This window comes from Heliangelus exortis, chromosome 3 (assembly GCF_036169615.1).
Source record: "Heliangelus exortis chromosome 3, bHelExo1.hap1, whole genome shotgun sequence".
In the NCBI taxonomy this organism is placed as follows: Eukaryota; Metazoa; Chordata; class Aves; order Apodiformes; family Trochilidae; genus Heliangelus; species Heliangelus exortis.
Genome location: NC_092424.1, coordinates 60,773,783 through 60,789,957, shown reverse-complemented (window position 1 = coordinate 60,789,957; position 16,175 = coordinate 60,773,783). Strand labels below are relative to the sequence as shown.

Genomic DNA, 16,175 nt, shown 5'->3' with positions numbered 1-16,175 from the left:
CCTTAAATTTTCTGTGGAATTGTGTAACACCTTATTTCAGATCCATATTTTGCCATCTTATGGCAGTGTTTAGAGACCCCTGTCACCACAGCTTCTAGAGACAGACCACACAGCTGCTGAAATCATGGTTGCTTTTCTACTAAGTTAAATACTGGCAGACAAATATCTTTCTGTCCATGAGTAGGTTGGATTATTTGCTTTATCATTACATTTTTTAAGCTCTGTATCTTAAAAAAAAAGAGTTGTTCATTCCACTTACTTCTTTGTATATGTGACTGGAGAGGAAAAAAATCTGAATAACACTTTTAAGGTGTTTAGAACAAACCTCTTAAATAAAGCAAGAATCTTCTAGCTTTCAGTTTCTCATGTGTGAAATGACAAAACTGGAAATGAAAAAGATTTTTGGGTCTGAACTTTCTTCTTCCCCTAAAGAAACTTCTACCAGCACAATGTCTGCTTTCTTCAAAGCCTTCTTAAACCTGTAGATCCAGAGCAGAGTTGCAAACAGGACTATGAGGCTCCCTGTCAATGCTTGACCTTCTTACCTTAATTATCTGTTCACCCTCTAGTTCTGTGAAGATGCCCAGAGGCACCTCTCTATACATAGGATCAACTGCATGCACTTAGCAGAGTTCTAGAAATGGAGAATTGTAGGAGGTGAGCAGCAAGTTTTATTCATAGAAACCATACAGCTCCTTTTGTGAACTCTGCTAGGTTTTGCAGAGAAATTTCTTTCTCACCATGAGGTACTGCATGCAGATTTTCAGAGGAAATAGAACTTTAAAAAACAGGTTTTTAAGGTAAAGTCAGGGCTCCAGCCTTGAGTCATAACAAGGGTTTTGGCTCCTTAATGCATAGACTGTGAGCAGAAAATGTTCTGAGCATAGCCAGAATTATTTTTTTGTCAAAGATCAAAGGAGTTAATGGCTAATTTATGGAAGTCTTTCAGAAAGCGACTGATATGCACTTTGCAGGCACATAGAAACATGAGGAAATGACAGCATAATATGAAATTGCCAGACCCTATGTTTGATACAGAAACATATATATGAACAGAACCAATTTGTAGTTATAGCACTTGTACATTTATAAAGGTTTCAGAGAGCTTCTTCAGTCACATCAATTGCAAGAATACCAAAAGCAATCACATGCTTAAAGGACTGTATTTAGGAGAGGGATAAAGTGATCTAGCTGCTGCACAAAATTTTTAATATTTTTTAGGATGTTTACATTGACAAGTTCTATTTCAAGTAACACCAATTATTCTATTTCTCTTGGTGAAAAAAATTCACCCTGTGCATTAGTATGTGCTAGTTCTTTGTAAATAGTTATTTGTTTCACTGGAACTCCTGATTACATTCCTGAAAAAAAGTAATTGAGCTATCTTTTGCTTCTTTGACTGCATTGAATAAGGCAGGCAGATGGTTCAGGGACTGAATAGAAAAAAGACATAACAGTCAAGAAACAAAAAAAAGCGATTAGAGTGTGGCTACAAAACTGAATATCATATGGTGAACTGGCTGATACTTTGTAGAGAAAGTGGATAGATTTAACCATTATTTGGTGAATGATGGGAGGATTTCAGCCCAGGTTTATGAAATATGTTCATTATGAAGTTCAGTCATCATTTTGCTATTCTATTTTTTCGTTTGTTTTCTTATGCAAAGACTGTTGAGTGTTGGCTCATCCTAAGTGAAGAGCTTGACTGCCAGCCAGGTAAGTCAGGGTCCCTCTTTCTGCAGGTACCAAGGAACTTAAATTAAGTGAGCTTCAGTGTGAGAACAGGTGTACACTCTTACTCTGGGTTGTCAGGAGCACTTTGGTTGAAGCATCCTCACAGAAGGCATCATTTGTGGATTTGAGCTCCTCAGACTGAGAAGGCCCTAGAAGCTGTGTCCACTCCTTCCTAATTGTGTGTAGAAGACAGAGATCAGTTGTGGGTGCCTGTCTTCTGTAAAAGACTCTGATCTCCATGTGCTAGCAGATAACAGAGAAAAGTGCTGAAGCTCAGACATATCCCTGAACTTATTGCAGTGTTGGGGCAGGGGGAGGAAGGTTTCTCTACAGCAGCAGGCTGGTGCACAAACTGCCAGGGCTAAATTTTAGATTTCAGCCTGTATGTCACTGGAGATAATAATTTACAAGAATCTTAGTGATATATCATGGGGGTTTGTTTTCTTTAGTTTGTAATGGGGAAATTACTTTGTTTTCAAATTAAACTAACGTTGCTAATAGCAAAAATTAAAAGATACTTAAAAGTCATCGTGATTACAGGAAGCCTGATAAATTGCTTGGAAAAGTTATATTTAAAATATGACAGAAAAATTCCTCCCGAGCTTTTTATGATGGATTTTCTCTCCCCTTTAAGAGCAAAATAAATTTATCACAGATGAGAAATCTCTAGCATTCAAGCAGCTTCAATATCCCATTACTTAGACAAGATAGTAAGTGACTGAGAGGAGTCATGTTAACAGACACAGCATGTGTTTCGTATCAGAATCAGAGTTATACAATACATCTTGAAAAAGTGTGATTATTCTTAGGTTTTTTTAGAGAGGGCTTACAGCCTAGAAATTGGAACCACCGGGGATGTGTTGGGTGTTTATGGCCCTAATTCCTTCTTTGCTTTGGACTTTATTTGTTATGGCAGCCCAGCTGTTGTGTTGGGTATCTAGGTTTCCTTATCTGGTAATAGCATAAAGCTGCCTTGTCATCCTCCTCTTCAGGTGCAAATCATTCATAACACTTTTTGGTACTACAGAATTCAGCTTCCTTCAGGACCAGAAGAAATTAGAGTAGCCCTAACTTTTGCAAATGTGAAAGCTTCCCAGAATATTCACATGTGTGAAAAGAAAATAATTTAGGTATAAGGCAGAACTATTTTTAATGGATGTGAATTAGCACTTAGATGTAGAAAACACCTGCTACATGTGTGAGTTCAAGAGCGTTCTTCAAAAGTCTCCCAGTGCATTTACATCCATGCTTGGAGCTGCACCTTTCTGCATAACCAAAATCACCAACATGTTAGCAGATATAGGCATTATGTAGCCTACTTCATGTTTATACATCCACTCATGAAAGCTCAAAAAAAATTCTTTTCTACAAAATTCCCAGCATTTTTCTGTCTGATATGTGTTCAGACCATGCCCAGAATGTGCTGTCAGAGTTCAACATTCGTTGACATACAGAAAAAAAGAAGACAGAGAGGATATTCTCAATAAATTATTTTCTTTTCTTTTCCAAAATTGTCTGCTAATTATCAATTCATATTTTTCTGTGTTTTGATACATATTTTTATTTTGCTGTTAAACTTTGTTAAAGTTTTTGCTAACTCATGGATACAAAAAAACCCAAAATGTTAAGGATGATGTATAGTTTCAGTGGGAGAGTTTTGTATTATATCCTTATAACAGCACTTATGCCTCTAAACCATGATTGAGATTTCATTGTTTGGATACCTAGTGAGATCCCACTTCTGCCAGAAGATGCTGTGAGCAGTCAAGCTGCACAGAGCTTGCAAGGTGAGGGTAGGGGATGTGAAGGAATGCACAGAGTGAGGAATGTTCTATCCTCAGATTGTGGATGCTCTGGAAGAGACAGAATTAGAACAAATTCATTACCTGTGACTTTTTGATTTTTCCAGTTTATCTTGAATCACAATTCTTTTTACTTCGTCTTTTTTTCCATCATGTATCCCAATTTAGAAAATAATATTACAGATCTGTTGATTTCAGTCTCATTTCATCATAAAGTGGTCCATCATGACTCAGACTTGCCACAAGCACACAAAATCACCTCACCCAAAGCTAGAAAATGTGGTTGTTTAGTTTTTTTTTAATTAATGACTTCATAGTAACTTGATGTCTCATTAACCACAAGAAAAGCTAGCAAAAATAAGTATGTTTTGCATCAGATGTCTTGATTAATCCTCCAATTTCAAAATCATTTTAAAATAAATATAAACGTTTCAATCAGTACAAGTGTATATGTCTCTAGAGGAGCTTTTCTAGTATTATCTTTATGCTGAAATCTGGTTTTGACTCATTGTAAGTATGTGCCAAATTATTGTCCTTGATCTGATAAATTACTTGGCTTTGCATCGTAAGTCTGGCCTTCCAACTTCATTGTGTTGAATATGAACTGCTTTAGCAGGCAGTCAACCATGCCTAGTCATTTGATTTAAATAGAAATATATATTTTTAAGTCCCTGGTCATAAAGTGATCGTACCCTGGGTTCTGTTCCTAATGGGAAAAGGAATATAAAAGCATTATCTGATTTGACAGGTGCATCTGCCACTGAATCTTGCCAAACATTCTTCCTACAGGAACAATCTTTTGCTTAACTAGGGAGTCTTTATTTTCCCTTGATTTTATTTGTATTTTTTTGTTACCAATGTTACTTGTATAACATAAGAAAGCGAATCTATAAGAAGCTAATTTTATTAATTTTTCAAATGTCTGGATTTTGTTGATGTTGAAAGGAATTTGTGTACACAGCTTAATATTTCTGGTGAGCCTGGAATTATGGCAGTCACGTGGACCTTGCTTCATAAAATTATTTAGCATATGGTGAAAATTAATTATGCATTTACATCCCATCTGAATTAAAGGGATATTAATTTAATATAACTATACCATGGCTTTCTTTAATAGCTATATGGCAATGTATGCCATGAGATATCCTGTAACAAAAAGCTTTGACTTTCGAATGCATCCAAAGCATTCCCTGAGGTTTTTAAAAGGAAAAGAAATGGACAAGTCCAATATATGGTTTTCACAGTGTCATCAAAAAAACCAAAAAAGATTCAGTAGTATGCAAAATATCTCCTCTGGGCTTGCTCATTATATAAATAATGAATAGTAATAATAGCTGTGTCATTTAATTGACACACAGTTAATTTTTGAGTATATGTATCTGCCCTGAAAAATGAAAAGTAGCTGCTTCTTAATTACATATTAGTTACAAGGCTGTGACCCATGACTAATACAGAATGTTATCTGGCTGTCAAGAGTATTCTGAAAGAAATATATTCAGTATGATGTGTAACTTGAGTTCAGTCTTACAAACTGAACAGTAGGTGGTTTGGAACCTATAGCATTTCCTACCAACTGAAAATACTAATTTAGAAAAATCATTCTATCTGTGATTCTCTATTGATCAATCTCTGCAATGAAAATAGAGATGGATGTTTTCGAAAGAAAGATCTTAAAGTAGCATGATACAATGAAGGATGGAGGGATAAACCTATGTTCAAGTTGAAATACTTTTTTGTTTATTCGTTTTGGACAAAGTTCTGCTTTGAGAGCCAAACCTGTGTCTTTAAAAAAATAAACATTTCTGTAGATCTGTCTTCGCTTAAGAACTAAAGGAAATTAATTGAGGAAAAACTTTTGGTCTCTTGTAGGTTGGTATAACCATGATGGAATATAATTTAGAGCATGTTGACATTCAATTAAAATTTAGATGATTGTTCACTTAGATCATCTTCATATATCTTTTATGACTGCAGACTTTCCTGTGTGTATAACACTGCTTGTTTGTCTACAGACATCTGGTCCTCAAGGATCATTGAAGGATGGTGCCAAGAGCTCGCTTCAGAAAAGCTTCAGGGTCCTTAATGAAGCCAAGATGTTAGAAAATGATGTTAAAGGTATGTGCAGTTATGGCATTCAGGCCCATTAAATACAAGAAAAACATTGTGAGACTGCTATGCTTCCAAGTATGAAGAAGCCACATCAGTAGAAAATAATATAATTCATCATTTAATATGAAACTGAACAATGCACAAATGAATAAGACTCCTGTTTTGGGTCCAGGCATTATGCAGGGTGGCTTGTCCCCTCTGTCCATTTCTTGGGCAGTAAGGCTGAGCATGATGGAGCCTTGGTCTTCCCTTGCTAACTACAGTAAGGACAAGAGTAAGTGGGAGGGAGAGGGGGATGTAAATACTGTTTCTGATTTACTGAATGCTCTAGAAGAAAATGAGTACAAAAATAGTGCAGTATGAAATTTTTGTTCTTGTCAATACAGAGACAGTTTGCAATGCTGGTCAAAGATGCCATATCTCTTCAGGATGTTTGTGGCATTGTGCCAAAAAAGGGAAGCATGAGGAGGGAGAGTGAAGTTGTTTGCCAAACAGAGTTATGGGAGGGAACTGCTAAGCATTTTCTTCAAAAAATGAAATTAAAAAAATGTCTCTAGAGAAGAACTATTTTCACAAACACACAAAAATATTTTTTGTCCCTAACCCATAACTACATGTTTAAATGCAGCTCAAATAATAAAGTTTGTAGATTCCAGACCAAATACATCAGTTTCCCAGTGAAAAATAAAATATCTTTTACTTCTATTCAATACTTTCCACTGGAAGAAAAAAAAAAAAAAAAAAGGTTTTGAATTATGTTGTTTGGTAAGATGTAAAAGCCAATAATTCAGGTCAGACTCTGCTTGTAATGTCCTTAATATTTTCTCATCAATAAGTGAGAGTATTAATATGGGAAGGTAGGACAGTAGTCAAAACACGAAGGTTTTCATGCATACATGGATAATCAGCTTCAGAAATGCAGGATTAAGAGCATCTGTCTGGTAGCACTTCTCTAGAATGATATTAAAGAGAAGCATTGACCATGTGATGGGTAGAGGTGGAAAGGGCAGATGTCACAGGGAAATCCATAAGAGAGGCATGGCTTTCCAAAACACGTGAAAAATCCTTCTATTCAGGGTTCCTAGTGCTTTAGCTAAGTTCCTGGGCACTGAACTCCGTGATGACTGAGGTAGTTTCGAGAGAATCCCAAAGACATCATGAAGCCTAAATGGAAATCTATTAGAGGAGAGATAAGAAAGATTGAAATAATTTAAATTTGTAGACTGAAAAAGAGACAATTGAATTGGGACTTAATATTCTTCAGTTATGTCAAGGTTTTCCCAAAGATGAGACTAATATATAACAAGTGTGCTGGTACAAATCACATACTAGGAAAATCTTTCTTGTGATTAAAATAGAGACATACTGGAACTGATTACTGAGGGTATTAAGGAGATTAGACCTTTGAAAACCTTTGAAAACAGCTGAAACAAACATCAGTAAGGAATGTCTTTTGGTTAAAAGGAGAACAATTATCTTTGGACAAACACCTGTTCTGAGTTTTGACTCTATGATCTTCTGATCATTGCAACTAAAAGCAGCTTCTTTCTTGCATCTTTCTCCAGACAGGTTGTTTTATAGGTCCTGTAAGAAAACACTTATTTCAGAGCTAATGAAGCATCTGTTTAACAGCACTCAACACTTCTTTCTCCACAGCAACCTTAAAAGGGAATGGAAAAAATAATTCATTTTGACCAAACCTGAGGGAAAATAAGCATAATACAATTATGCACCTTCAAGTAGCCCAGCACTGAGTTTGACACATTTGTATTTGTGGAAAATAATAAATATTGCTGCTTTATTTGCTTTGTTTTTACAGATAACAAAGAAAGTGACTTGGGACCATACAGTGTTTGTGCCACTGGTATAGTGAGGTCTGGGAGGAGGATCAATTAACTGAGTCCTCTGTACAAATATTTTGAAGGTCTTTTATCGAAATACTGAGTAATCTTTTGATTAGTCTAGATGGAATAAGTTCAAGTTGATAACTTTGTGGTTTATTCCAAATTAGAACTCTGTAATTTGAAATTTTGTTGTGTATGATTTGAGAAACTTGTGTCCAAACACTGTATTTATTTTAAATTCTTTCATACTGGATTCATTCTACTTTAATCTAATTAAACTGGCTGAAGTTGTAATAGGGTTTGTCTGGAATTAACCACAAGGATGGGAAAAGCATAGCACTTGAAAACCTATGTGAGAAAACAGATCTAAGGCTTGGAAGAAATAAAGGTGAGAAGAAGAAAACAACAATGATACAGTGGGTTTTTTTGCTCATTATAGGATCTGCAAATCAAACTAGGTTGGGGTTTTTTTTTGTTTGTCTCATGTGTGAGAACTTGAAAAATCACACATATTAAATATTTGAGGTAGAGACTTAAACTGCTTGTCACAGACATGATGCTTGTAGCCTCGCTCTTGTGGTAGAATAGTTCAAATACTTTCTATTAGAAAAGAGACACTTTTTTTTAATAAAGCCCAGTCTGGTGTTAACCTAAAAAATTTTCATTGGTGTGGTGGGAGACCCATTATTAAAAGCATGTACATTACAAGGGTTGAGATAACTTAGTTATCTTCTGGTTATTACCACATTTTCATTTAGTTTTGGCAGCTTTAGGATTTCCAACTGCAGGACTAGCTAAGAAGTAAACATAATGTTTAATAAGGTCATAAAGCATAAAGTCTCATAAGGTCTTTAATTATATTTTACTGTCATAGAGTGTTTGAAATAAAATAATATTATTTTCTTGAAGCAGCCCTGAGAAAAAAAAGTTACTAGTGAATCTTGAATGTGTATTTAGGGTGTTCTTTACTGTCAGATTCAGTACAGATTTAAGGATGGAGGGGAATGTTTCAGTAAATATGTTACAGAAATGTTTATTTCAGTAAATATGTTTAAATAATCAAAAAACTTCAAAGGGTGGCCAGTGTGCAATTTAAGTATCATGGCTGAAGTAGCAGATGCTGTTAGTGCTCCTTTCTGGAATGTAAACTGCTACAATTTGTCATGGCTAATGCCTAGGAAACACTAAAATGATGGTGCTGCCTCTTCCCTGCTGCAGTGTTCTTCTGAGCTGAGAAGATGCCCCCAAACTGGAGTGCATAGCTCTGTGTGCTCTCCAGGCAGTAATAGCAGTGTAATTAGATGTCAATTCCATGCTCTCACCAGACTGACCAATTTAACCCTAACAAAAGCTGTACCACAACCTCAGTAAGATATTAGTTTAGAGATTTTTAGAAAAAGTATATTATTTTCCCATTTTACACCAGTGAAAATTTAAGTTGATAACAGTTTTATAATTCAGAAGTGAGAGTCTGAACAGTCTAAAGTCTCATAAAGCAATATTATTGCACACAGGGAGCACTGCTTAAAATGCATATCTTGGAACTTTGTCTATGCCCTTGCCCCATACTGAAGGGTAATGAGATGGAGCTTTCACAGTGTTGTCTGATACATCTTAGATTTGACATGCTTCATCCAGACAAACATTCTGAACTTTTCACAGGACACTGTTTTGCATCTGATAAAACATGTTCATGCTCCACAGCATGACCCAAAGAGATCAGTTAACATTGTGCCCAGAATGTGGATGCATAAGAACAAAATGCAGTGATGGGTTTCTTTTTTTTCCTCATCTCATTTCCTCACTCATTTGCTCCAAAGGGGTGATTCGATTAGTAATGTGAGCATAATCTCTTCCAGATGTCTTGGTGCTTCCAGGATAGAGACTGTAGAAGTGATAGAGCAATATTTTCTTACAGCATGGGTTCACTAAGAGGAAATTATGCTTGACTAATATGAAAGCCTTCTGTGCTATTGTGACTGAATGGGTAGATGCAGGGAGACCAGTGGATGTAGTCTATTGACCTTAGCAAGGCTTTTCACATAGTGTCCCCTGACATCCTCGTAAGTAAGCTCAGGAAATGTGACAGAGAAGAAAGGACAGTGAGGTGGATTAAGGACTGGCTACACAATAGACCCCAAAGAGTGGTGATCAATGCTGTAACTGGTGGAGTGTCCCAGGGATAAGTGCTGGGTTCAGTCCTGTTCAACATCTTTTTCAATGACCTTGATGATGAAACAGAGCATCTTCTCAGCAAGTCTGCTGATGATACAAAACTGGGGGGACTGAATGATTCACCTGAAGGCAGTGTGACCATTCAGCAAGATTTGGACAGACTGATAGACTGGAGAGATGGGCCAAGAGTAACCTAATGAGATTCAACAAGGACAAGAGCAGAGTCCTGCATCTGGGAAGGAATAACAGAATGCACCAGCACAGGTTGGGATGACAGCAGCCCCATGGAAAAGGATCTTGGAGTCCTGGTGGAAAACAAGTTATCCATGGGACAGCAATGTGCCCTTGTGGCCAAGAATGCCAGTGCTATCCTGGGGTGCACTAAGAAGAGTGTGTCCCACAGATTGAAGGAGGTTCTCCTCCCCCTCTTCTCTGCTCTAGTGATTCCTCACCTGCAGTATTGCATCCAGTTCTGGGCTCCCCAGTTCAAGAGGGACAGGGATTTACTCAAGAGAGTACAACAGAGAGCTATGAGGATGATTAAGGGACTGGAACCCCTGCCTTATGAAGAAAGGCCTGGGGTTTTTTAGTCTGAAGAGAAGACTGAGAGGGGATCTAATTAATATATGAGGGCTTGGCATCAAGAAGAAAGGGACAATCTCTTTTCACTTGTGCCCTGTGATAGGATGAGGGGCAATGGATTCAAGACAGAATACAGGAAGTTCCACTTCAACGTGAGGTGGAATTTCTTTACTGTAAGGGTTACAGAGCCGTAGAACAGGTTCCCCAGAGAAGTTGTGAAGTCTCCTCTGAAGGCTTTAAAGACCCATCTAGATGCATTTCTGAGTGACCTGCCCTAGTTTTCATCCTGCTTTGGCAGGGGGGTTGTACTTGATGATCTTCACAGCTCCCTTCCTACCCCTGATATTCTGCGATTTTGTGATTTTTACAAAGCCATCCTGTTCAGAGTCTCAGCTCAAAGTGCGAGGTAGATGTTGGGCTCTCTATAAAGGTCTGGTGGAAAGAGGTAATCATAGTCTGAGATTTCTCTGTCTGCACCACAGGTAGTATATTAGTTAAAGTAATGAAGACCCCTAAGCCACTCAACTAATACACATGCCAGAAATTCAGGCAGGGCTGTGATGAAGGTGGGGTTTTTCTCTTGCCACATCATGACATTCCCCTGATTTGTGGCAAATTACTCTAGTTTTAAAACAACTGTTAATAATGGAATTGTTTTATATTACCACCCAAAACTGCTGAAACAGTCCTTACAAAGCAAAGCTTCTGACAGAAGCTATTAAAATAGAGATTTAGTAATTTCTCTCTCTCTGAGGGTAGGAGTTAGAAGGAATGATGCTGGTGGGAAAGGCAAAATCTGTATATAGTGTTCTGGCTAAGAAAGAGTTTTGAAATTTTGACTACAAATGAGTGAATGCTGCTGCCTGCCAGCTTCATTCTCTCTGTGCCTTAAGGGATTTTCAGTTTGCCAGGAGCAATTTTTCTTCCTCATAATTTTGAATTTACTGTTTTAAAAATACACTTACCTTAGTGCAGATTTGAGACTATATACAGACTTTGTCAAAACTGATCAATGAAAAGTGAAAATAAGATGTAAACTTCTCTTCAGCTGGAGACTGCTGTCAGGTGGCTACTGAAATTGAGCTCATGTCATTTATTTTGCTTAAGAACTGACAACTTGTCTTATCTGACAACATGTGAATATTTTTAGCTGGCACATTTTCCAGCTGATAGACAGAGCTAAAGCCCTTGTTTGTGCATACTCCTCTGCATTGGACTTTTGCTGACCTGGCATATTACATTCTGCAAATTATTGCATTCGTTTGATGGCCAATATAATATTCATACAAAAACTGCAGTCAGTGCTGAAAGTAGTAATTTTGAAAAGTTAGCTGCATTTCTTGAGTTCTCTCACTTTCCCCTGACTGTTCCTATAGCCAGGTTCTAGGTATTGCCTGTTTCAGGGAAAAAAAAATAATCTTGCTCCATGGGGAACAAGAATGTTAGTGGGAAGAAGCAAAGCAAGTATAACAGAAAGGGATGTGTGCAGCTGACAGTAAAACGTAATAAAACAATAAAAACAGATGCATAAGTTGCTCCTTGTGAGATTTCTACCTTTTTTTCTGGCTTTGGGGGGATATGGAGTGGGTAGCAGTACCTTCCTGAACAGTTTCAAATGGAAAACTGCATTTGGACATATCTATTTCCACTAGCATTGCAATGATGCCACATCAGTAATTTAACATCAGTGATTAACCAGGGCCACCTATGTATTTGATCTGCAGACACTTGTGAATACTTTTCTCATGTACAAATAGATTAGTGCTTATAAATGGTAATTAACTAAGTACTTTATTGAGCTCTTAATGTAACATATGAGTGTGGGGATTTTTATTTTTATTTTACTTAGTTTATTCAGACAGAGATAAAATGCTCTATTCTGTAAAGCTGTGTTTAACCATGGAAATACAAACAGAAATTAAAATCTGTCCCTGTTAACTGAGTTGGAAAACCTAAAGGTCCATACTTACAAAGTCCTTCAGGATTCTACTTACTCTATAGGGTTTAGTTTCAATGAACTATGAATACTTTTGTTTATTTGAACAATAAATAATGCATTGATTGTCATCCCGTGGTATCTCTGTGATAAATTAATCAAGTGGAAGCAGGATTGAGGGTAATTTCTCAGAATACTTCTCAACCTACACTTCACTGTGCATTGACAGTGCCTGACACCTTCCAGTGCAGCCCCGCTCATGTCTTCCAAGTCAGAAAAACTGGAGTTTGGGAAAAACTTCGGTGGTAGTTGCCTGTATTTTGATGAGCCTCTATGACTGACTGGGGGATCTCAGGCCTTCAAGTCATCCCTCCAGCATGTTTCATAAATGCTAATAATTAAAGGATGGGAAAAGCTGAATTGAAGTCAGTTCAGTTTGTGATTCATACCCAAAATTAGCATAGTGTTTAGTGAAGAGGCCCTCTGGATTACAGAATGGGAAGATGCTTCAAAATGTAACTCATATTAATGTGTGCAAAATGAACAATTTCCTCAAAAAGCTGTCATAGGCCTTAGTATCTCCTCGTTTCTTGGACAAATCTTGTCTAAGAGCCTCGAGACACTAATTTATGGTTTTATTATTGTAATATTTAAAACAAAAAAACAAAACTAAAAACACAAACAATTAAAATTTATTTGAGGAATTAAAAGAAAATTATTAAACAAGTGGAGCCTCAGTATTCAATTTTAGGAGTTCTAGGGAAACTTCTCTTATTAAAATCTGTAAAAATCAGTTTGCTGCTATGGTTACAAAGCTGAAAGCAGAAGTCTGGAAACATGATTCTTCAGAAATATAACCAGGGGATAATTAGCATAATGTTGGATCTGGCAGACTAAAGAGGAGGAAAAGAGATAATTTAAGGCTATGCAAAAAAGTTAATACACCATCACCAGAAATTAATTGATCTCAGAAATATTAACACACTTTAAAACCACTAACAGTCTGAAAGGCACCAGAGACGCCAAAGATATATTAAGCATACTGCAATTTCAGAATTAAGTGGAGGAAATTGAAACAGTTTTGTTGGTATTAATACTTAGCAAGAAACTAAGTAAAGTCTCAGAGCATTTAAGACCACAATATCATGAGTTCAACCTACTTTGAAACATCACCAATAGCTTCATTCATCAATGGAGACAAAAATTTTCAATTTTGAGGAGTAGAGGGATCTTTTATATATAAGAATCTTTACTCCAGTGTTAACTGTGCCTCGTGCAGTTCACATAAATGTCCTGTTCCTCTGCAGGATATTTTGCAGGAATGAAGGCTTACCTCCTGGTACTCCTGCAGTCCTGTGTGTTGCTCTATTTTTAATACAGCAAACAGATTTCTTCCTGAATGACATTTCCAAGGTTCTAACAACAAAAGTATGAGTCTCATTTAAATTCCATCCACTGTTTCAGTCTTACTATAGTCTTGGAAAATTTACTTAGTTTTTTTTTGTAGGCTTATATACATTTTGTTTGGTTTTTCTCATTACAAAATGCTTCTTGCACATCTATTTTAAGAAGCTGTAGATTTTAGATTTTGGAACATGAACCACAATCCTTTGTTTTAATCCAGTATTCTCTTGCAGAAGGGTTACAGCCCTGATGCTGTTGAAGATTCTGGAATACCAATGATACGTAAAAATATTGTCGGTTAAAAAAAAGGAGATACTTTTTGTTTTGAGAAATACATGGGTATAATTCACAAAAAACAAAACAAAACAAAATCAAACCCAAAAAACTAATCTCTAGTGTGTTTTCCTCTCCCAATATCTATTTGGATAAGTATTTGAAAACTAGATGTTTGTTTTCAATAATCTGTCATGGATCCAAAGGCCGCAGTCATACTTTGCTTCCTGAACTCTGTTTCTACAAATTATTTTTCTCATTTTGCTATCAAGCACAGTGTTGTTTAATTAGTTTCCCAATAGGGCTTGCCTTTAAGGTAAGAAATTACCAACAGTTCCAAAGACTTCCCTACTGATATGAAGAAATGATGAAAAATGCCCCCTAAAATAGTAGTTTAAACACTAACTGGCATTTTCTGTGCCAAACTTTACTTTCTAAATTTTGAAACAATGTCTGCTTAAATAGCCATAAAGTTTAGCTGGAGTCTCGCTTTTTAGAGTACAAAAAATTATTGCTGTGCTGGCTACTGTTCAAAAATATCTTCATAATTTTCATTCAAAGCAACTGCTGAAGAATGAGAACTTACCTTTAAAGCATAACTACTACTTTAACAGTTTGAACAAATTCTTAGCTTTTGTTTTAATTACTAGGTGGACTTTTCCCCCCCTCTGCTGCCCTAAGTTTAATATGATTATTTCATAATAACCTGTTGTTCGTGTAGTCTCCTCACATTGGTGCTTAGGTGATCACGTGTGTTTCCTCAGATGTTACACCAACGTTGGTTACCTTTGAGAAACTCCAAGAGACCTGCCCTCAATGAGCCCTACAGCCACTTTTACTGAACTTGCTTATTTGTGCAGTATCTGAATGATAAATGGCTTGCTCGTTCTTATGCATTTTAAAATCTGTGCAAAGAAACGATGGTGGACACAAAGAGTAAAAGCTTCTGTACTATGTTCACTTTTTATAGAAAAAGGAGGTAACCTGGACAGCACGCAGGACAGGCTGCAAGAAGCTGATGAGAGGAACTCCATTCTCCTGAGAGCTCTGAATGAAACCTTTGGAAAGCTGTCAGCCATTCCTAATGGTAAGCTGAAAAAGTGCTGCAACACTTGACTAATCCCTGCTTTTTGTTTCGTTTTTCATCACTTAACATCTGTCAGATTGATCTTTGCCTGTGGCCGTGGTATGTCCACTTTGACCACTGGCCATTGAAATAAGACCAAGGTGAGCAATATGAGAGGCAACTGAACTGCAAACAGATACCTGTTATCAGTTTGGGTTTTCGCACAGTAAGAGCTACCATGCTTCTGCGGTTTATAAAAGGTTTCAGAAAGAAAAGATTTATGATATCAGGAATTGTGTTACAATCTGAGACAAGTAGTCTTTAAGTGTGAAAATTCTCATGAAAATGCTGTTTAAAGAACCATTATAATTTAAACAAGAAGAATAAACAAGTAGTGACTTTACATAAGAGGCAGGGTGAAATTTACTGGGTTTTCTCTCACCTTTCTAATACACTGTCATAGATTTACTCTGCAATATCATTTCTAGTCACTGTTTGGTGTTGCATATGTTTTTTAGACTGTAATTTGTTCAACACTGGAACAGGCTTTCCTCTATGAACTCTGAAGGGCTATACACATTCTAACTTCTGTAAAGCCAAAAAATAACTTTTTAAAAATCCTTAGTACTCATTAAAATCCCAGTCCTCAGATATTAGCCACTTTGCATTGTGATAACAAGAGACATCATAGAATGATTTGTGTAGGAAGGGACCTTAAAGATCATGTAGTTCCAACGCCCCTTGCACGGACGTGGACACCTCCCACTAGGCAGGAGTAAAATGAATATTTTGGAAAATAAGAAGTGTTTTATCAGTGTAATTTTCTATTACTTTTCTCTTCAAGAAGCACTTTATAAACTGAGATATGCCTTTAAAAATCTCTAAATAAAATCCATATTCTATGTGATTCGTGATGGTCTGGAAGGTTCAGAATGCAAGTGAAAATTTGGCATGAAAAACAAAATCCTAGTAATCTTGCACATTTTTGTGGCTTTAATATTTAAGATAATGGAGAAGTTCTCATTTAGATTTAGACTTCCTTGAAATCTGGCATTCACAAAAATTTCTTTTAATATATCATGGTCATCTTATTTCACTTAATGAGTTTTGACCGCAGGTATTGACATGACTGTTTCTTTTCTTGTGTACAGATAGATGCCCAAGACAAAAAAAATGAGCCTCTAGGGTCAGTTGACCTCAGGACACAGACTACTAACTTTACAACTAGTAAAAGAAACGTGAAATACTCA

At 36.6% G+C, this 16,175-nt stretch overlaps 1 protein-coding gene across 4 annotated transcripts in view; it reads left to right on the top strand.

The window, feature by feature from the left end:
* The window catches only part of LAMA2 (laminin subunit alpha 2), a 347,870-nt gene that overhangs the window by 278,298 nt on the left and 53,397 nt on the right, over nucleotides 1-16,175 (top strand). For all 4 annotated transcript variants that reach the window (XM_071740967.1, XM_071740966.1, XM_071740969.1 and 1 more), the window contains 2 exons: nucleotides 5,549-5,651; nucleotides 14,830-14,946. In XM_071740967.1, the coding sequence (XP_071597068.1) occupies nucleotides 5,549-5,651; nucleotides 14,830-14,946 (220 nt within the window). The remainder of the gene's footprint in view (nucleotides 1-5,548; nucleotides 5,652-14,829; nucleotides 14,947-16,175) is intronic.